Source organism: Perissodus microlepis, chromosome 17 (assembly GCF_051167445.1).
Source record: "Perissodus microlepis isolate ML-2025 ecotype Zambia chromosome 17, ASM5116744v1, whole genome shotgun sequence".
In the NCBI taxonomy this organism is placed as follows: domain Eukaryota; kingdom Metazoa; phylum Chordata; class Actinopteri; order Cichliformes; family Cichlidae; genus Perissodus; species Perissodus microlepis.
In genome coordinates, this window is record NC_140477.1 from 1,646,060 (window position 1) to 1,666,514 (window position 20,455).

General features: G+C 46.6%; 1 protein-coding gene across 2 annotated transcripts; it reads right to left on the minus strand.

Moving 5' to 3' along the window:
• Positions 1–5,536: 5,536 nt before the first annotated feature.
• rexo1 (REX1, RNA exonuclease 1 homolog) lies at positions 5,537–19,195 on the minus strand. Of its 2 annotated transcripts, none has more exons than XM_084910233.1 (16): positions 18,852–19,195; positions 15,580–17,411; positions 15,382–15,483; positions 14,018–14,228; positions 13,782–13,930; positions 13,555–13,692; positions 12,958–13,081; positions 12,699–12,824; positions 12,038–12,178; positions 11,836–11,949; positions 11,621–11,694; positions 9,292–9,402; positions 8,939–9,054; positions 8,653–8,791; positions 8,255–8,375; positions 5,537–6,794 (listed from the first exon to the last, which is right to left on the minus strand). In XM_084910233.1, exons 1-16 carry the CDS (start codon positions 19,039–19,041, stop codon positions 6,706–6,708), a joined length of 3,777 nt encoding a protein of 1,258 aa, XP_084766359.1. In that variant the 5' UTR covers positions 19,042–19,195; the 3' UTR covers positions 5,537–6,705. The 2 variants fall into 2 exon arrangements, with proteins under 2 accessions (XP_084766359.1, XP_084766358.1); XM_084910232.1 differs by having other exon boundaries at positions 15,382–15,486.
• Between the last annotated feature and the right edge of the window lie 1,260 nt (positions 19,196–20,455).

The following is a 20,455-nucleotide window of genomic DNA, read 5'->3' on the forward strand; positions in this document are numbered from 1 at the left end:
TGGTAAAACAAGTCCAAAAATCGATTGTAGGTAAGAAAATTGCTCACATTTGTACTGATACTCAGCAATAAAACACCTGAGCTGCCCCCCTGCTGGTCCCATGCCGTGTACTTGAGGGTTGACCACGGTTCACTTCACTTGTTTCCCATTCAAACACAATCAACTGCTTAGACTTCCAAAATATGTGAAAATGTTTGTGCTCCTCTCTTCCCTGTTTTTTTCTCTCTTCTCCTTTCAATGTTCTTGGCTGTCAGGCTATATTAGTGTCCGATAGAAATAAGTCATTTAGAAGAGGCTCTGTCAGCCAGCCCCTCAGCCCCACTAAAAGCTCCAGGATTAGGTCCCGGAGGCCTTTGTCTCCACAGCCCGCAGGATTAGGGGAGATTTACTGCGAGGAGAGAAAAAAAGTAGTTATTTCATGGCACTTTCATGATGAAACCTGGCCAAAGCTGTGTTGGCTGGGGGGATTAGAGGCACACAAAGAGTGTGCTTGTGTGTGACCCTCCCCATCCCAGAGCAGCCACCACCGACTCACTCACGAGCCCCCCTCGCTTGCTCACCCACCCCCACTCTAGTTCATTTCCCCCTTCTGCGGGCCGGCAGGGCTCGTCCGGGTTCACCACCTACCCATCGACACAAGCGAGGCGCTTCATTTAGCGTCTTTAAACTCTCAACACCCAGTGACCTTTAACCGACGCTGTCGCCGTATTTCATCTGTGTTTATGTGAATGCTGTCCAAGAGAGGGTACCGTCCCATCACCGAGGTAAAAACTGGTTTTGCCTCGAGGACCGGAGTGCAGAGGTAAATGAGAAGTTAATGGATTTCAGCCCCTCCTGTAGTGTTTAAGACCACTTAAGAGGAGTTATCCTGCTCTTAGAGGATCCACTTACACATGCGTGGATTACAGCGAATAGAAGACAAAAGGCCGAGTCACAGCACTGACAACAGCCTCACCGCCGAGCAGGTGTTATGCAGGTTTAATAACTGTTGTCACATAGCAGAGGGAATTACAGGGACCCTGCCGCTCCGCTCCCAATAAGAAAATGACGGTGTGAACGGTTTAGTTTCCATCCTGCTCGGTGTCACCAAACATGAAGTTAGTGCTCGCTCGTACATACTTCACACGCTGCTTCAAACACACAGCAGGCTGTGTGTGTTAGTCAGGGGATAAGTCAATTCAGACAAAGCTAATAAGTCAGCCTTTACTCGGAGGTGTTAATGGCTCTGGTAATATTCGCTTTAGAAATCATTAACAGGAACAAATTTCTGGGTGTGGAGAAAATGACATAATCCATGGTTTAAAGCCAAGGATGTTCAAAGAGAAAAACTTTTGAATATAACTTATTAAACCAACCAGTGCTCCCCTTAAAGTTCAAAATGTGGGTCCTTCACCAGTGAGAGTGCAGTCTCATCAGGACTGGTCCTCCAAACCAGCTGTGAGGTCCCAAATCCGGTTTTTAACTTGTGCATCTTAGTTGAGTTTAGGGGGGAAACCTATGAGCCTCCCACTGACAAACTGTCAAATATTTTGCAGAAAAAAACAAAACTAGAGTAAATGATCTCGGCTTTTGATCGATTTCAGGCGTGCGCTCGCCTCCTGTTTGTTTTGGTTTTGGAGCCGTGCTTTTCTTCTTCTTCTGCTTCTTTTTATTTGGTCAGTAAGATGTTAATGCCTCCTGTTTAACAGATGTTTTATATAGTGGCCCAGTCTTTCTTTAATTACTTATCAATAGTGCTAATTTGTATTGACAAGGGCCTGTCAGGACGGGACCTTTGTAGTTGTCAGTTATCTTAAAGGACGGCCCCCTCGGACACTGAATGGATCGATTGGCACGCAAAATACAATTGGGAGGCCTTTTGAAGGGGGCGCAAGAGTCCGGGAGCATGTGTGCAGAAGAAGGGAGAGCGGGCAGAGGATCTAAAGACTTCTGCGCAACACTCGGGGGAATCGATAGGGCCCGCTGGCCTTTGACCTGAGGGGGGACTGGGAGAGCGGCGGGTCGGTCGGTCCTCTTAAGTCCCTGTGAGTGCCAGGATCACGCTGAGGCCTGACACTGACTATGACACTCGGGGCTTAGAGTGACATTGACCTGGCTGCAAACACACACAAAAAGCTCAAATATACACACAAAGACCGCTGCGGCTCAGAAAAGGCAGTGAGGAGATCAGTTATGACAGCTACAAGCAAACTTTCACACACACTAAGAAATCCAGGAGACCTGACTAACTTCTCCTTTACAACAATTAAAGTGTAATTCGAGTCCCGTTATCTTACTGTGATGTCCTCTGCAGCCCCTGGGAGCACGGTAATAAGCAGCCACACCGGCTGATCAATAAGAGGGGCTCAGTAAAGATCAGTCTCCTAATTGGAGCTATAGATTAAAGACAGGCAGGGAGGGACGGGCAGCTGTGTGTGTCCCCGGGGTCAAGGGCACCCGCAGCATGCTACACAGGGGAGCAGGGGTGAAGTCAGACCAACAGAGGGGAAACTGAGTGGGTCTTAAACCCAGTGACAATAAAATCTGTGTAAATAGTGATTTTGCTGCACTTTTAAAGGAGTTTGAGGCCCGTACGGACCAATGAGGAGCGAATACTTTACACAGGCAACCGCTGCTAAAGAAGTCCAGAGAGTGAGTGCTATGACCTGATGGAGGAACAGGGGGAGCAGCGTGCTTGTCTAGACCATTTATGAAGTTTTTAATGTAGTCTAGGACAGGGATGTCAAACAGAAGGCTTGTGGGCCAGAAGTGGTCCAGTAAAGACTCCAATCCGGCCTCCTCGAAGGCTTTGAGAAATACGAAGGAAGGCATGGATTTGGAATTTTTAACTGTATTTTTTTATAGGTTTTACAGCTGCCGTTGCAATATATATGATACCAAAGTAGTTAAGTGTAAAAGCCAGGTATTTGAACTATTTACAATTGAAAGTTTTTTGGTGGTTCCACGGTACAAGCAAAAAATTAAATAAATTAAAAATCAGCATATTAATAAAAACCTTGTGTTTTATAAATACAAGGCAGCCTCAGCAATGAAAAACCCAGATGTGCTGTTGAAATTCAACTTTTGTTCTTGTATTAGGACATGTCAGGGATTCGATGCTTAGTTAAAGGTCTTGCACTGGTCTGGTCCATGATGTGAAAAGATTTTGACATCCCTGCTCCAAAGTCTCCATTTGTGCGTATGTTTTCTCTTTTTCCCCGAGGTCAGTCTTTTCCATTTAACCATCCACCCTCCTTTTTTCCTCTGTGTTGCCAGTATGTTTGGGATCTTTCTCACTAATATTTTTGAAGTTCTGATTTGTGCATCTAACCAAACGAGACGTCCGAGTGTGTCAGTTTTTGTACATCGATGATGAAAATGATCACTATTTACAGCCTACGAGCACTTGGCTCCAGGTTGCACCATGGAAGCAAAGGTCCACGAGAAAAGCTGTAGCAGCTCAATAATTTATTGTTAACGACTTATCGATTACAGACTCGATAAACTCCAACGTCAGTTTTAAGTCCATCCACGATGTGGGCAGTAAAGTGTTCCTTTGCTCCTCTCAGAGATAATGCAGCCCTCCGTCTCTCAGCATGTGGTCACTTTTGGGGTCCCGGCCTGCAGCTTCCCCCTCCTCCCACCACCACCACTAGTCAAAGGTGATCACGGGGGACGGAGAAAGAGAGGCACTGATCGAATTTGATAATGAAGACGACCCCTCTAAGCTGCTTTGCTCCACATGTTCGAAATCTCTGGAACACTCAATAAACACTAGGAAGCCCCCCTCCCTGTCACTGGAACATTGTGTAGGTATTGATCCCTGCTAACTGGCTCTTTTAATACCTGGGGTCCGTGGCCCGGCCTGGGGAAATGCATACTGACATGTGACGGGAGGAGCTTAATAGGCAAACACACTGAAGAAAGGATGGGCCTCACAGTTTAGCATTTCTCTCTTATCTTTTTTTTTTTTTTTTACGATTTACACATCTGCTGGAGAGAGGAGAGTTTAAACCGGCTGCACCTGCTGTTTTAAAGGGACATATAGCCTGCAAGAGGCCCGGGCCTGACCCGAGAAAAAGCTGTCACACTGTCAAAAAGCATTTGTGCAGCTGCGGTGGAAGAAGTCCTCTGATCTGAACAACGGCAGAGACCCACGACAAGTTAAAAGTCCCAAGAATTCAGCAAGAATCTGCAAAATCTAAAGTTCGAGCACTTGCCGTGCAAACAAACAGCACCTGTGTGACGGATCCAAGTGGAAGTGGCCCCTCGCTGTTTGAACTCATTTTAACAACTTTGCTGCAAACTTTAAGCAGGAAACTTTCCTCTTTCCTGGGGAGATCGTGGCTCAAGAGTTGGGAGTTCGCCTTGTAATCAGAAGGTTGCCGGTTCGAGCCCCGGCTTGGACAGTCTCGGTCGTTGTGTCCTTGGGCAAGACACTTCACCCGTTGCCTACTGGTGGTGGTCAGAGGGCCCGGTGGCTCCAGTGTCCGGCAGCCTCGCCTCTGTCAGTGCGCCCCAGGGTGGCTGTGGCTACAATGTAGCTGCCATCACCAGTGTGTGAATGGGTGGATGTGTAAAGTGCTTTGGGGTCCTTAGGGACGAGTAAAGTGCTATACACATTTACCATTGTTTTTAAGTTCTTTTCAGCAGCTCGAGAGCTCATGGAAATGATTTTTTTCTTCCCCGACTGTCGAAATGTCGAGCTCAGTTTGTTAAATCAAGCTTAAACTGAGACATTGCGCGAGAAAACGCACAATAATGAAAACATCCTGTATCACACTTTAAAGTCCCCTTTATGGAAAAAATACCAGATTGAGAATATTATGTGTTGGAAGTTTAAGCTTTGCTGCACTGAAAGGTGTGTGCGTGTGTTCAGTTTAACACTAAATAGTGATGTCACAAGTGGTTCAACCGGATACTTAAACCAGTGCGACACGTGAGGCCTGACAATAGATGTTCTGTGATGTAGGAGCCACCTCTGGTTGGACTAAAGGGGAGAGGAACCTCGCAATCAAACTTCTTTAGGCCAAAAATCATGTCGAGGTCTGACTGTTATTCAGAGAACAGCACTTCTAGTTCACAGAGGTGTTCTTCTAAATAACAGCATTAAAAGAAATAAGAGGAATCACAGGTGTTACACTCAATTCAACAGCAACAGGAGAAGTTTCACAAGTCTCATCTTCACATGAACTGACTCCTAAAAGTAAGTAAGCTTAAGTAACTTTTATATTTTTAGGAAACTGTAAGTTTAATTTTTGTTCCACCACCCCAATGCTGGGTCCGCCTCCTGAAACACTCAGCTGCTGGAAACGCGATGTCGACGTGACTCGATGACATCATTTCTGCCCAGACGTCAGCTGCACAGAGTTCCCGCCAGCGTCCCGCTCTACCACGTTCCCTGGGTGTTGGCCGGTTCCCGACTGGGAATTTCACTGGATTCATTTTGCTTGGTGACGTGGGTGTGTTACGATGACAGGAGCATTAGGAAAAGACAGCACAGGATTCATGACGGGCAGGTGTACGGGTGTGTATGGAGCCAGAAATCAGAGCAACATTTAGTTTAAACTAATAGATTTTAATAGAAAAAGATAAACCACCAAAAAAAACAAACAAAAAAAATGAATACAAAAGGAAAACTGCTTATTTACAGCACTGGTAGTTTTTCAGTCATTTCCAACATAAACAGCACAGGTTCGCTGATGCTCACTAAACGGAGATTTGTTTGCCGTTAACAACCAAGGCTTAGTTCAACAACTGAACATAATTGAGTCATTTTACGGAGGAAAAACAAAGTCACACCTGCTGGCACGACTATTCCTGTGGTTCTACTTCACGTAGAGACAGCGGTGGATGGTCACTGTTGTGTCTGGACACACAGAATCCTTCAGCTACACCAAACCAAACAGCCTGACTTTATTTTGTTTTCTGCCCTCCGACACAATCAAGTATTTCTCCGGTTTGAGAGGCAACCGACAAAATGATCTCTGTTAGAAACGCCGTATAAATAGAGCGCCAGCGACAGGAAACTAGGTGCCCCGCGAAGAAGCGCATTTACACGGCTGAAAGCACCTAAATGTAACTAAGAACAAGTAACACATCGTTCATTACGACACACATGAGGTACTCAGACTTGGGCCCTAAACAACAAGAGCATTTCTATAGTGCAATTTAGGCCGAAGGTACAGCCTGCCATGAATATCATAATAATTCCTAACGTTCAGTGGACAATGACCCGACTTTCTAACTAGTTCTCCCGTGGAGCGGTTTTAATTATGAGTAGGTTTGAGGCCTTAAACAGAAATATGTGTTAACTTACATTATTTAGAACTGAAGAATGAAAACATGGTTAATCGAGGCTCCTATTGCTTTGAGGGGGGCTGACAGCTCGCATCTCAAACACAGTAGACAGCATCATCACCGAGCTCCTCTCAGCATCATCACCGAGCTCCTCTCAGCATCATCACCGAGCTCCTCTCAGCATCATCACCGAGCTCCTCTCAGCATCATCACCGAGCTCCTCTCAGCATCATCATCACCTCTCAGCCTTTTACTGATTAAAATGTCAAACTCTGCTCAACTCCCCCCCCTCGCCCCGCCTCCCCCGTTCCTCTGACCACAGGTTCTTAGTGAGAGCAAGTGCATTCCTCCTGAACTTCTGTCCGCCTGCAACCAGCATGAAAGCAGGAAATCATACTGAAGAACACAGAGCAGAGGGGTCAGAGGTCATCTTTTGACCTTTGCGTCTTCCTTGATCTTCCAGATCATCAGCTCCATGCAGGCAGTTGCATCTTCGCTCGAATCGTGGCCCTCCACTGAAAAGACACGCACAAGTTACAAACAAAGAAGTAACATCGTCTTCTTTTTAAGCCCCATTTGTTCCTACGTTTCCCGTCATTGAAGCTAGCGGAGGCAAAGAGCGGCCTACAGAGCTCTCAGTACTTCTCAACACACGTAAAGTGACTTTAATGAGTAAAATAATCCCCTTTAAGCAGCTCTTCAAAGAAACTCAACTGACTCCTGACTGAAGGCCAGGATGAAAATCTGCTAGAACAACAGCAAAAATAAGAATCTCTGTGAAGGTTCTCAGTCATCCAGGTCATCGTAGTCTAAGGAGCTTGGAAAGAAAAGCGTCTGGACTTCTTTAACCTGCTTGAAGACGTTTCACCTCTCATCCGAGAAGCTTCTTCAGTTCTAGGGTCAAATGGTGGAGAGTTTAAGCTCTGTGGGAGTAACTCACCAAGAGGGACAATGGACCCCCTAATGATCCTCTACCTAATCACACGAGCCAAGGCGTGAACACGGGTGTGGGTCACAATCAGCCAAGGTTTCAGGCGAACCCATTGGGAAACCTGGCCCCACCCTATCATGTGATTTCCTGAGGTCAAAGGGCCCAGGATGTGAGTGGGCGTTAAGGCGTCTGGGAAGGATCTCAGAACTGGATTATCGATGGCAGACAGTTGGTGTCATAGGCCCCGCCCTCTGTTCAAATATGGTCGTTCACAGTGGACAAATAAGAGTCTTGAGTACTTGGAATGAAGGCAAGTGGACTTCTTTTTGGTTTGTGAACACCAAGTGTTGACATGAAGAAGCCTCTTTGCTGAAAAGCCTTTACCAACAAAACAAAGTCCAGGTGCCTTCTTGCCACCGTGACCTGGATGACTGAGGACGTGAAGCTGTTGCTGTTGTAGACAGACGTTTGTATTTCAGGTCAAAAACACAGATTTCTCCCCAAACACTCGGGCTTCTGCAGCGACATCTGCTGGTGACACGGTCACACTGCAGTCACATCAGTTAGACCTTCTGCTCGGACAGCACTTTGTCTTTTTCACCAGCAGAATTAAAACTTGTGTGAGATGAGCTTCCACTCATGAGTTTAAATTTATAGCTGCTCAGTTTCATTTTATTGGACCCTCCAGGTTTACTACATTCCCATGAAACTCCTGTTATAATTGAATCATTTAACTATTATTTCACCCACTTCATAAAATGACTGAAGCAGCATCCATCTGAAGAGCCGTCCTCCCCTAAAGATTTACCAGCAATTTACTCTTTTCATCCTGAAACACTGTGTGTGTGACACCGTGCACATCGCAGCCCTCACAAGCTCCACCCCCATTCCTAATTTTCCAAAAACTTCCAAACTAAATCGGAGCAATTCAAACAAAATTCATGTCATTTTCCACACAGATCAGTTTAGATGCTGCTGAGCAAAATGTTTGCGGTGCTCCATTTTTATGAAGAATTACAAATAAATCAACGACATCGTTCTCACCGTTGTCCTGGATGATGCGTTTGAGGTGATCAGCCATCAAGTTCTTCAAGGCACGCTTGTAGGGCAAACCAAGGCGGTGAGGAAACACGATGGCCGTGTCTACAACCGAGCTGTGGATGAGCTGCAATCCAGAGAGGAAAGCACCCACGCTGTTACATCATAGCTTTTAAAAAACTCACTGCAGTGACCGTTTGGTAAACCTCGTGGGGTTAAGTTAATACATTTTAAGCAGAGGGAGGACGTCCTCCACCAGCGCTACCTCTCACGATATAAAATCCTGTTCGAGTTATCATATTCACAAGACTTTCAGGAAACCTGCACAGCTGGGTGGACGGCTGAAGGGGAAAAAAGGAAAAATGAAACTGCTTTACATTTTCTTCAGTGAAGAAGCGACTCACTTTCAGAGCGAGCAGGTCGCTCTCCAGGCTGTGTCCTATCAGGATGGATTCAGCGCTGAACATGGAGAGCAGCACGGCCTGAACGTCTCTCAGGGTGATGGCGGCGCTCTCCAGATCCTCCGCCGTTACACCCGAAAACCTGTGAGTCACACACGAGATCAAAATCAGACCCGAGATCAAAATTATTTGACAAACCAGGAACATTTTTCCCCACCGTTGGTTTAGTCAAGCAGCAAAAGCCGGCTGATATATTGTCGGGTTACGGGGGTGAACGGAGAGGACTCACCGCGTGTTGTAGTCCACCACTTTGCTTTCAGGTTTCACAAACGTGTCGTAGATGACTTTCATCTCTGAGTCGATGACCGTCACCCTGGTCAGCTCCAGACCCTGCTTTGTGTAACACTGTTTCCGCAGGTGAGGGAAAAATGACAAGAAACAAAAAGTTTCTCTCATTTCTACACAAGAGACTCTCTTTGAAATAAAGATTTTCTTTAGCAAACATATAAGTAACTAAAAAAGCATAAAAGCTCATTATTTGCCAAGTTTTCACAGGTGAAACTATGTATAAATCAACAATAAACTCAATAAATTAACTATAAAAATAAAAACGCACAAAACTGAAGATGGTGGTGAACTCACCATCTCACAGTCCAGAGCAAACACCCCTGCGTTTCCATCTGGAGGCAGAGGTTTGCTGAAGGTCGACACGAAGCCGTCCAGTGATTCTTTACGCCCGTCCTGAACGTGTTGCTGTGGGGACGGGAACCGTTTTAGGTCTGATATACTTAGTAAAAGATGAAAAATGAACCATTATTGTACTGTAGGGTCAATATATAAGGTGCATATGTAAATAAACAGGGATACATGTGACATAAGGTATTAAAAAGGTCAATTCAACCTCTATAAAGAGCAGATCAGTCCCCGAGTGTGCTGGCTTTTTATTAACTCCTGCTAATCCATCGCTAGATAAGAGCAGGACGATACAAAAGTCTCTGAGTGAAACGACCTGGAGGCAGCTGCACTGCAGCCGTAATGAGAGCTGGTTAAATTCTCCAAATATTAAGCAAAGGGGCTTCGGTGTTTCCGTCCCGCAGGTCGAATCGATGCAGCGCCCTGCTGTGATTCAACACATCAGCTGAAACCGTGAGTGACTCGTGTCCATCTCACTCTGAACCGACGTCTAACCCACCGCTGAACTCTGAACACGACGCTGCTTTAATAAAATCCGCGTCTTATGAAGTTGTTGCCTTGGGTGAGACTTAATAAATCAGCTTGTATGATTTATGCCGTCAGTTAAACAGCTGAAGGCATCGCAGAGAAGCCTTAATGAAGGCCGGAGGCGCAGCAGGATGAACAGCTGCAACGAGTAACTCCAGCCCCGGTAACGAAGTTGTACTTTCCGCCTATCTAAGATGCACCTTTGTAGTCCATCTGCAGGACGTTGTAGTTTTAACAAAGCGGACTCTCATCAAACACGTCTGTCGGCGTGTTATCAGGTACTTTTGCGCGAGTAGATTCTGAACAACGCGGCTCTCAGCAAGAAATCTTCTTCTCGTCTTTTCTCGACCTTGCGAGTTTGCGTTTAGGTCACGGAAAGGTCATCGGCAGGAGACGTGCACCATGACCACAAACCAGTTCTTATCACGACTGGCACTTTGCTGCTTCCTTGTTATTTCTCTCAGTTACAGCCAAGTTTAAACACAAACGAGGAATCTGTCTTCAAAGGTGAAAACTTTACTGACATTCAGACAGAAAAACAAAGAAAAGAAACTGAACGTGCACGCCTGCTCTTTTTATCAGCTGCTTTCATACCTGCACTTTATACATATCTATGCACACTTTATTACTTTAAACGTTTTTAGCTGTCAGGTTTATGATGCTTCAGACCAAGATGTTAGCAACACACCCTTTAAAGTCACTCAGACCAGGCGGGCCGGCCTTCAGTCCCCACATACATCAATCACCCTGTCGCTGGTTCCTTCCTCCACCTTTGATAGATGCTGACTCCTCCAGACCCAAAACACCCACAAGAGCTGCAGTTTGGAGATGCTCTGACCCAGTCGTGCAGCCCCCGTCAAACTCACATCTTTACACTTCATCATTTTTCCTGCTTCTGACACAACAAAATGCTCACTGCTCCCTAAATTAGCCGGCGCCGCGATGAAGAGACAATCATAATGTTATGCCTGATTGGTGTTGTCGTCACACCTGTGAGACAAGATTGTGTCAAAGCGCAGATGTGAGGATGTTAAGAAAATCTCTGCAACATTAAAAAAGACAATGATGGGAAACATTAACGGTCCTCCTGGATCTGACTAATGTGGGACGAAATGTCTTGGTCACAGCTCCACAGGAAAAATCAGAGCAAACACTTCTCACAGTGAAGACACAGAACAGCAAGAACAGCCCGCTGCCAGTGGCTGAAAGGCAGCTCGATGTAGGCGACTCAGGCCATGAGAAGAAAAAGTCCTGTGGTCTGAAACAACGGCTGATCTATTTTGTTAAAGTTCCCAAAGGCGTATGTTGATGACGCAGAGCGCCTAGCATCAGTTCATGAATACAGTTGGTACAGTTTTGCACAACGGTGATGTTTTCCTGCGAAGGGGACCCGAGGTGAGAGACGTGAAGGTGGACGCAGGAAGCTACAGAGCATCTGAGCGAGGATTTCAGGCTCAGAAGAAGAAACTTAAACAAGACACCTGAAACACACCAGCAAGAAACCACAAGAGTGTCCCAGCTCAGGACCAATCAAGCACCTGTAGAAGGAACTGGAAAGGGCAGAAAACCAGTGCTCCCCTCCAACCTGTATGAGATGGAGCAATTCTGCCAAAAGAATGAAGAAAGGTCCAAAAAGCTACATATAGAAGATATTTCAGTCTTTACAGTGTTGTATTAAATACACGGAGTATTAATACATGTAGATGGGGAGTGTGCTGTCCTGTTATGTGGTGCTTTCTTTTAAGGGTACCTTGGCCGTTTGGCAGCCTGGAGCGCCCACAGCTGCAGCACAGCAGCTGTAGTTGGTCTCCCAGCCTCCAGCAACTTGAAGAGAGGAGACAGACAGGAGCAGATAAAAATAAATGAAAGAAAGTGAATGAAAAGCAGAAGGGAAAGGCAAAGATGGCTGAGGTGCCGACTGGGAGACTGATGGGGATGCTCTTCTGATGAATAAAGCAAACGCACCTTTGTGTCTGCGCAAACGTCCCCAGTGAAAGCTGCATTCCTCCTTCCGCACGCAGCTGCCGTTGACGTTGACCTTATACTCTGCGCCGCATCGACAGCATATCTTGCTAAACGCTGCAGAAGAACAGATCACGTTCATATTGCTGTTAACATGAATTCACAGTTTAACAGCGATCAAGGGAGAAGCGGGAGCGTCACTCACGGTCTGCGACGCCCTTCTTCTCGGGCTGGTTGTAAATGACGGCCTTGCCGGCGGCCTCGGGGTTCGGCCGCGGGTATCCGTGCTGCTGGAGCTGCTCCTCTGTCATCAGGTACGCCTTCATCTTCCTGTACAGTGTGGCTCCTGCAGGGAGACGCGCACACCTAAATGACGTCTTTGCACAGACGCTGAAAACTCAGGACGACGACTGCAATCGTCGAACGCGACTGCTATTCTTCTCGAGATGAGCTCAGACGATCTGAGGTTACATCTAATTATTATTTCCACCACAGCTGATTCGATTGAATTACCTACTGCCCTATAAACATATCACAGGATTTATTAGTTGCTGCTGATCAGTGAATGATCCCTTTAGAAAAAGTCTCGTAAACACGCTGCATTTGATGTCGGGTCACGGGGCAGGTAGCTGGCGGTAAACAGGACCCTGGTGGTTGTCACAAGACCATCTGAACAGCTTCACTGTTAAAGTAAAAGCGCCTCAACAAGTAAACAAGTCTCTGCTTGACACAAAGATTCTTTCAGCTTCTCTCTGTCCTGCACTTTTCACTTTATCAGATGTTTAATCTGCAAACCAAAAGGAGGAAGGAAACGTTCCTAACAAGGCCGGAGAAAGAGCGGCGTGAAATCGGACTCGTCCTCTCACCGATGAGTTTCTCCTCCTGCTGTTTACCCATCCTGTTTACAGTGAAGCTGGTTGTGGCAGCAAGACGACCTCCCAGAACTTCTTCGTGGGACTGTGGCTTCCTTTTAGCTACTGACCCCGGCTCCTCTGCGGGGAAAACACAAAAAACACCAAATGTTTACTGTATATGGAAAACCTGCTACATCTGCTGCACTTCGTTGTTTGTGGATGTAAAGAGCTCCACTGTAACGTGTATGGGAAACCCCTACTGGTGACCTACTGGTGACGGGAGACGGACTGGCGCTGCTCTTGCTCCGGAGCTTCTTTAGCGTGTTGACAGCTACATTGAGGTAGATGTTCTTACTGCTACTGCGCTCGTACACCAGCTTCTCCTCGTCGAGGGCCTGAAACGAGACTTTCCGCTTACACCGCTGCAGCACATCAACGGTTTTATCCACCATCAGAACCACAGAGGGCAGAAAAGACTGACGTAGCTACTGCGACATTGGCGGTGTCTCAAGTCCCGCTTTAAAGCCTTGTGAAGACCGTTTCCCCGCCAACGCCACTTTGGTTTCAAAAACCAAGAGTGATGCAGAGAGGCAACGAGTGTGCGGTTCCATTTTCATACACAATATGATCACGATTTTTAAAATAGACCTAATTTTTTATTTAAAATGACCCGATATGAGTGACTGAGCCCATAAAATCAACACACAAGTGTTCGGTGAGCCGCTTCCCCCACAGGACCACAGCTATCGCCATCTGGTGGTCTTTAGATAGAATGCAAGTTTGTAGCTACGTCCATGTTTTTCACCATCTACGGTTCATACAAAACAAAAACAGCCTAGGCTGCAAATTTCAAATGCGCTGTTCATGCCATTTGGAAGGCGCCGTCCTCCGATGGGCAAAACTTGACGCATTCATCGATGAAAGTGTTGAGGTAGCGCTGGCGGATGTTGGTGGGAACTTTGGCCCCGAACTCGGTGGGGATGACAGGACGCCTCATTGAAGTACTCTGAAAAGGTCAAAACGGAGAGAGAACAATGACTTCAAGCCACGTGCACAAACTATCCGACGCGTCAGGTTACAGGAAGCTCGGGATACCTTCAGGGTGGGTGTGTGCGCCACCCTCTTCTGCGTGACGGTAGACGAGGTCTTGGACAAAATACCGACTGTGGTCTGAGCTTTGACACTCTGAAGGGTGTGACTGGGGGATAACACGCGACCTGCAGCATGTTTAGTGTCTGCGAGACCTAAATCAGAAAGACGTAACGTCAGCGTTTAAAATCGAGATTTTTGCCATTTCTGCCTCTTGGCAAAGAAAACCGAGCCACTCGTACTTGTTTTGGAGGATGCTATCTGAGGGTTAGGACGGTGCGCTATTCTCTTCCTCTCTCCAGAGAAGCTGGGGCTTGAGGCCTGTGTGGCTGCTTTGACCGAAGCAGAGAGCTGAGCAGCTTGCTGTTGGGCCATCTGCATACGCTGGTAGCAGATCTCCTGGGCCGTGGGTCTCTTATACGGCCGCACCGCAGTCCTGGAAGGTGCATCGGTCTGAAAAACGACAACAGGAAGTTTTATCTAAAAGTGAAGGCGCTGACGTACATGCAACACAAACTGCTACAGATCAGTCTGGAGGCAGTTCCTCTATGAAACTGTGAGTCAGAGGTTGAGCAGCTCACAGGTTGCCACATGTAAGCCGAATTTATTTCTTAGATTAAAAAACTGAAAAATGTTATTTTGGTTGCTCAGAACAGAGCTGATGATGCAATCAAAAAAAAGCTACACTTCAAAGTCAGCTGACACCCGCTGATTAGATCACCCAAATTGTTGCTGACCATTTTGTCACCACAGGTATGGAAACGCCCAGTCGAGCATTTACTGGCTAACTACTGACAAATCATGAGCGGAAAGCCCCTACAGCCTCAGATTCCAATAATTTCACATCGCCTTCTCGCTCTTTACTTCCTCGCCCGCCGCGTTTCCTGAACTCACACCTGCACTGAAATAACACAGAGTCACGGCGAGGTCTGCTGTCTGGCCTCCCCGTGACTCCGGCGTTTAAAGAACAGAGACAACAGAAGCGTGAACGAGCCGCAAACATTTGACTTCAAGTGGTAACGACGAACTCCTCCTCAGCCAAAGAAGCCCTGAAACTCCCGTTCCTCCTCGTACTGTAGCTTCCTCGCTGTGTCAAACTTCTGCCGCGTGTTTTTCTATTTCTATTGTGGTGTTTCTATCGAGTTTAACCCCTCATAAAAAACCTATTGTTTAGTATGCAAATATTATTGGTGTTATAGGAACAGCTATTCAACTGCCAGTACTAAAGTAGTTCATTAGTTTAGGGACATGTAAATTGAAACCTTTATAGCTTTTATGTTGTTTTTGCTGTATTTCTTCTTACAGCGGATGATAGTAAAATTTCAGGGTTTTGATCAAAGACATTTAAAGATGTCTCCTTGGACTCGTCAGCAAGAAAAGCCGGGTCAAAGGTTACACTGTGCAATACGTGTTAATTCTCCATATCCCAATCAAAGATGAGCATTAAACTAAGCCTGCAGGTCGTAAGATGATTAACTGTAGTTCTGTGCGACACCGTGCACAAAACTCACTCTTTATATAACGAGCAACCTCGGAGACACCTGCTGCCGGTCCTGACTGTGAGCTTATAGGACGGGGAAAAACAAAAACACTGGAAGAAACTTACATTTCCTTTGGCAACAAAATGGGAGACTCTCTTCTTCTGACCAGGGAAGAGAGTGGTTAAAGTGCTGTCTGTGCTCTTCTCCTCCTCTGAGTCCCTAGAGTGCTGCTGAGAGGGCACAACACGACATTTCTATTGAAATCAAAGCAAATTCATTAGCAAAAAAAAAAGAAACGGCTAAAGCGCGACAGACATCAGCACCTGCTTGGCCTGTCTTCCCTTGTCTTCCTTCTTCACGTCTTTGGATTCATTGAAGATCCGCAAACACTCCTCCATGGGATCTGAGTCAAAGTCCAGATCGTCCTGGAAACCGGACAGGTCAAATCTGACGCCGTCAACCTCGTCCCTGCCCGCCCTGCTGCAGTCCACGTCGCGGTCGCCCTCGTCCTCCGAGGAGGACGGAGTCAGCTCCGACGCTTTCCTCTTGTTTAGACGAGTCCTCTTTAAGGCGTCGGCAGATTTCCTCACCAGGACTTCCTCGGTTTCGTCGTCGTAGTCCGCCTCCATCTGCTCGGCCTCGTCCGGACTCTCGTCTCCAAACAGATCAGCGTGGCTCAGACTCAAACTCTGTCTCTTTACACTCGAAGCGCCGACGCTTTGCCTCGCTTTATCTTTGCTGTTCGATGGGCTCGCTTTACTGCTGCTAGAACCGCTTTTGCTAACTTTTTTCGCATCTTTTTCTCTTCTAATACCATCGAGCTTCCCGTTTTTGTGGGGATGCTCTTTATATTTGCTCTGTTCCTTTTCCTTGTCTGATGTTTTGGGCTTCTTGCTTTCCCTCGCGCCGTTTTCTGCATGTTTATCTTGCTTGCTTGAGTCCGTTTTCACTTTATCCAAAGTTTTCAACTTGGTGTCGCTCTTCTTTTCGTCCCTGCTTTCCTTGCGAATTTTATCCGACGTCTTAACCTTCACTGTGTTCTTCCTGTCGTCTTTCTTGTCGTGACTCCTGTTCTCCTTTTTCGCCGAATCCTGGTTTGAGCTTTTTATCGACCCTCTGTCTTTACTGCTGCTGCCGACGCTACTCTTACTACCGGATGATTTGTTTGCTCCCTTTTCAAGTTTATGTAGTTTCTCAGTCTTGCTACTTTTCTCCTGACTAGTCTGACCTCCCTCTTTCTTCTTTTTCTCTGGGCTGTCCTTTCTTTTAATATTTTCCTGGGTGTCAGAGTCCTGCTTATTCCTCTGCATCAGTGCATTTAGCAAACTTTCACCACTCCCTTTTCTCCCCTTCCCAAAAGAGTCTGAGCCGTGGGCGGCTTTTCTCTGCTGCAGATTGCTAAGCGAGGTGGGGCGATACTCTGCCCCAGAGCTCTCCCCATCAGAGTCAGAGAAGGTGTACTTTTTTGTGTCTACGCTTTGCTGCCGTGGCTTTTTCGCAGCTACGACATAGTCCTCATCGGAAAACTCCGAGCCCGACAGCTTGTGCGCTTTGCTGCCTTCTGTCCTGACGGGCCGAGCGCCCTCGCTCCTCTTGTTTTTCACAGCGATTCCAGCCGAGTAGTTGGACAGCGGGTCGTACTCCATGTCCGTGGATGGCCTAGAATTATCCACAGTGTATTTGCACTTTGAAGAGGACGTGCTATTCGAACGCTTTGGGCTAGGAGGAGGAGAAGGAGGTTGGTGCGAGTGTGTCCGAGACAAAGGCCTTTTCAGCGACGTGGGAACGTATTCCATAGAGTTGCTGTTGTGCCCCTGATTGTCTGAATCCAAGGTGTACTTGCTGCAGCCAGGGGTGGGATTATACCCTCCTGATGTGATCTGATAACTCCCGGGATCATAGGCCAAGTGCGAACCCGCCGCTTTACTCGTGTCCGTCTTGCACGAAGACAAGCTGGCGTTCTCGCTGGGATTGTACGGTTCGTCCCCAATCCGAGAGAGCTTCCTCTTCTCCCGCTCCACCTCACTGCGGACCTCCTCGATGGCCTTGTTGACCAGCTCCAAGGCGCCACTGATGTCGCCCGAGGCAGCCGGCTTGCCATTCTGCTGCTCCTGCGGTCTCACTACTTCAGGATTGAAGGGATCGTAGCCTTGATCTGGAGGGAAGAATAAAAGTGATCATTTACTGTGTGCATTTTAAATAGAAATGACCGGATACAACCAACTCGTTAAGCACGTCAAATATTAACCAGGAAGTGATGCATTCACACTGCAGCCGTTTCTCTGTCTCTGTATGTAGAAAATTCAGTGTTCCTGCAAGAATTTACAGGCCACTCACTCAATCTGTGGAAATGATTGTTGCCTTATTTAGTCAAATATTTGTAGACGGTGAGGTCACTGTTAGACTGATGGAAGGAGAGCGAGACAAAGTTCTTCCCATCAGATGCAGTTGGCTAGATCAAGTTAAACTAGGGCATAATCACAACTATCACCACGTGAGTTGACGTTTAAATATGGACACAAATGGCACAGAAAGGTTCAGAGGCTCTGTAATGGAAGCGTTAAAGGTTTAAGGAGAACTGCACAGGAACGTGGATGTGAGAGTTAGCAGCAGGTGGAGCTACACTCCGGAGAGAAGAAGAATCAGAGTCGGTAGAAGCAGGACAGAATACACGACGAATGAGAGGGAGACAGGTGTAACAGTGAAGAATGAAGGTGGATGAGTGAAACGTGTGCATGCTTGAGTAGATGTTAGTGAGACCTGCTATGATGTGTGGCTTGGGAGCTGATGGACAGGATTAGAAACGAGTACATGAGAGGCACAGCTCAGGTCGAGCAGACTGGATACAAAGTGATCTGCGCATGTGCAGAGGAGGGAATAGCGCAGGTAAAAGACGGGGCTAGAAGGGAAGAGGAAAAGAAGGGAGCAGGCAAAGGAATGAGCAAAGTGTGGGAATGTGATCGTGCCCAGATTTAATTAAAACATTTTCTGCTTTCTTTTCCCCCCATTTTAAAACCTAAATGTTTACTTGAAAATGCTCATTATTACCATATAATATAACAAAGTCCAGTAGGATGCAGAGCAGCATTCTTCGAGGAGAATGTGCCACAGTCTTTTTAACGACTCTGAATACACTGTAGAGACCAGAACAGCTACTGGAGAGCAAATCGGTCATGAACGCCTCACCTTCTGCTACAAGTGCAGTAGAACATTTTTCGCCCTCACTGCTTTACATGAGCTCATATTAACAGCTCCGTGACCGTCTCATCTGGTGCTTCAGTCCCGTTTTTCACGCCTCGCTTTGTGCAGTCATGTGTGCAATATTCTAATTTTGTAGCAGTACATCAGAATATGTGCGCTGCTGCAATTTCCTGCCTGCGGTTATTTTACACGTCCTTAAAGGCTGGTTTGGTTTTCTTTTTTTAATGTACCCCGCATCCACGATATAAACAATAACACGTCTGCCAGGGGTTCTGGTTGTGATTTGCCAGTTCCCACGCGTCCACAGCACCGTGTGCCACTCCACACTCGTCCTACAAACTGTGCAAACACGTATTTAGGTCCATTCAGTAACTGACAGAATAATGCCGAGCACCTTTGTGTGCGGAGGGAAGGTCTCTCTGCTTTTTAACATCTGCCGGTGCTCCGTAGGACGGCCGTCTCTGCTGGCTGTGCCTGAAGTGACAGTACGGTCTGTTACACCCATTCCTGCCGCCTTGGCCCTCGCTGTGCTCCGCGTAAAACGGACAGTCAATCCCTCGGAAGAAGCCGGTGGATCTTAACATTATCCCCAGATGCTCCTTTCATGCCCGCACGAAAGCGTTCGGCCTTTTTTATCTACGTAGTTTTAGTCGGACAGCGAGAGCTAGTAGGAGCGACGGAACAATAACAACGTTCCTACGGCGCCATGTTGAATCGGTCAGGAGCAGCGAAATCTCGCGTGAAGTTGGCTCGCAGCGACCCGTAACGTCTCCGCTACACGGCGAGCGTAGAAACGAGTCAAATATACGGCCGTTTTCCTCGAACCCCGTCACTGTTCCACTCGAAAAGGGATTAGATTTTGAGGCGGACATTTCTCCGTTTATAATACGGGAGCTGACAATGTATTTATTCATTTATTTCCCCGAACATGTCCAGAACCTTAAACACACCGAGTCAAGCTAATTCCAGAACACCTGAATGTGCCCTTCATGGTACGTGTGAAAGCCAAGTAAACGAGACAAGTGTTTCAAGATTTTATTTCACATAAGTCCGATATCTCAAAGACAGACCTGGTGATGAGGAAGAAAAGAAGAAAACCATGTCACAGCACAAACAACGGTGGTTGTAGATGTTGGTCCACCTTTAGAGCTCGGAACATTCACGAAACCCTCGTTAGATAAAACACCCGTGCCGTTTCCACTACAACGGGCAAAAATGTTCAAGGAAGGGGGAATAATTACATATCTGGGCCGTACAGATTTAACTCAGTATTTTTGAGAATTGTGCCAACTTATTCAGTCACCATCTTTAAGTTAGCCGAGAGAAATAAATGCCTCAAACTTACGGACTTAAAAATAGGTCTCAAATGAGGGAACTACTTCTTTGAACACCCAAACAGCCTGTTAATGCGATTAACCTTTGGATTCGATCATTTATTTAATCTTTCTAAAGCCCACATTAAGCATTTGTGGATGGTCACAACTTTAAGGGTTTAAAAATGAGTAACCTATCAATACATAATTTAGAAGGTGGTTGGCGCTATCAACCAGACTTCCTGTACTGCCTTAAAAAAGATGAATAATTTGTACACCCTCCAGGTAAAGAAAACATTAGCCGGCTCCTAATGTGGTCCTACGTGATACCTACCTTCAGCTCCACTGGCAAATTTCTAACTAAGCGCTGCTCGTGGTTTTTGTGCCCTCCACTCGGTCCAATTAGTAGAGGTGGGCAGACCGATAGTACCGATACCAACGCTAGTATTGGTATGGGATCGATACTAGCACAATGAGATCGATACTAAATCCTCCAAGTTCAGCATGTAGCACTGAATTGTGTTAAAATTGTGTTGGATTTTTTTTGGGGGGGGAAAACATCTAGTGCGATAAATGTCTTAACTTTTTTGTGTTAACTGTCGCACCTAATTTTCAAAATGCAACAAAACCAGTGGAGTGTTTTGTTGTGTTAACAGTGATTTAGTGGTCATTAAAATGTGTTCAG

What these genes read in the sequence shown, in the direction of transcription:
- rexo1 (XM_084910232.1), bottom strand. Translation starts at nt 19,041, where the DNA reads ATGTTAAGATCCACCGGCTTCTTCCGAGGGATTGACTGTCCGTTTTAC. An exon ending in AGGACGGCGCCTTCCAAATG is followed by an intron (nt 13,082 to 13,554) that starts GCATGAACAGCG and finishes GTCTCGTTTCAG; the next exon opens with GCCCTCGACGAGGAGAAGCT. An exon ending in GTGGTGGACTACAACACGCG is followed by an intron (nt 8,792 to 8,938) that starts GTGAGTCCTCTC and finishes TGTGACTCACAG; the next exon opens with GTTTTCGGGTGTAACGGCGG.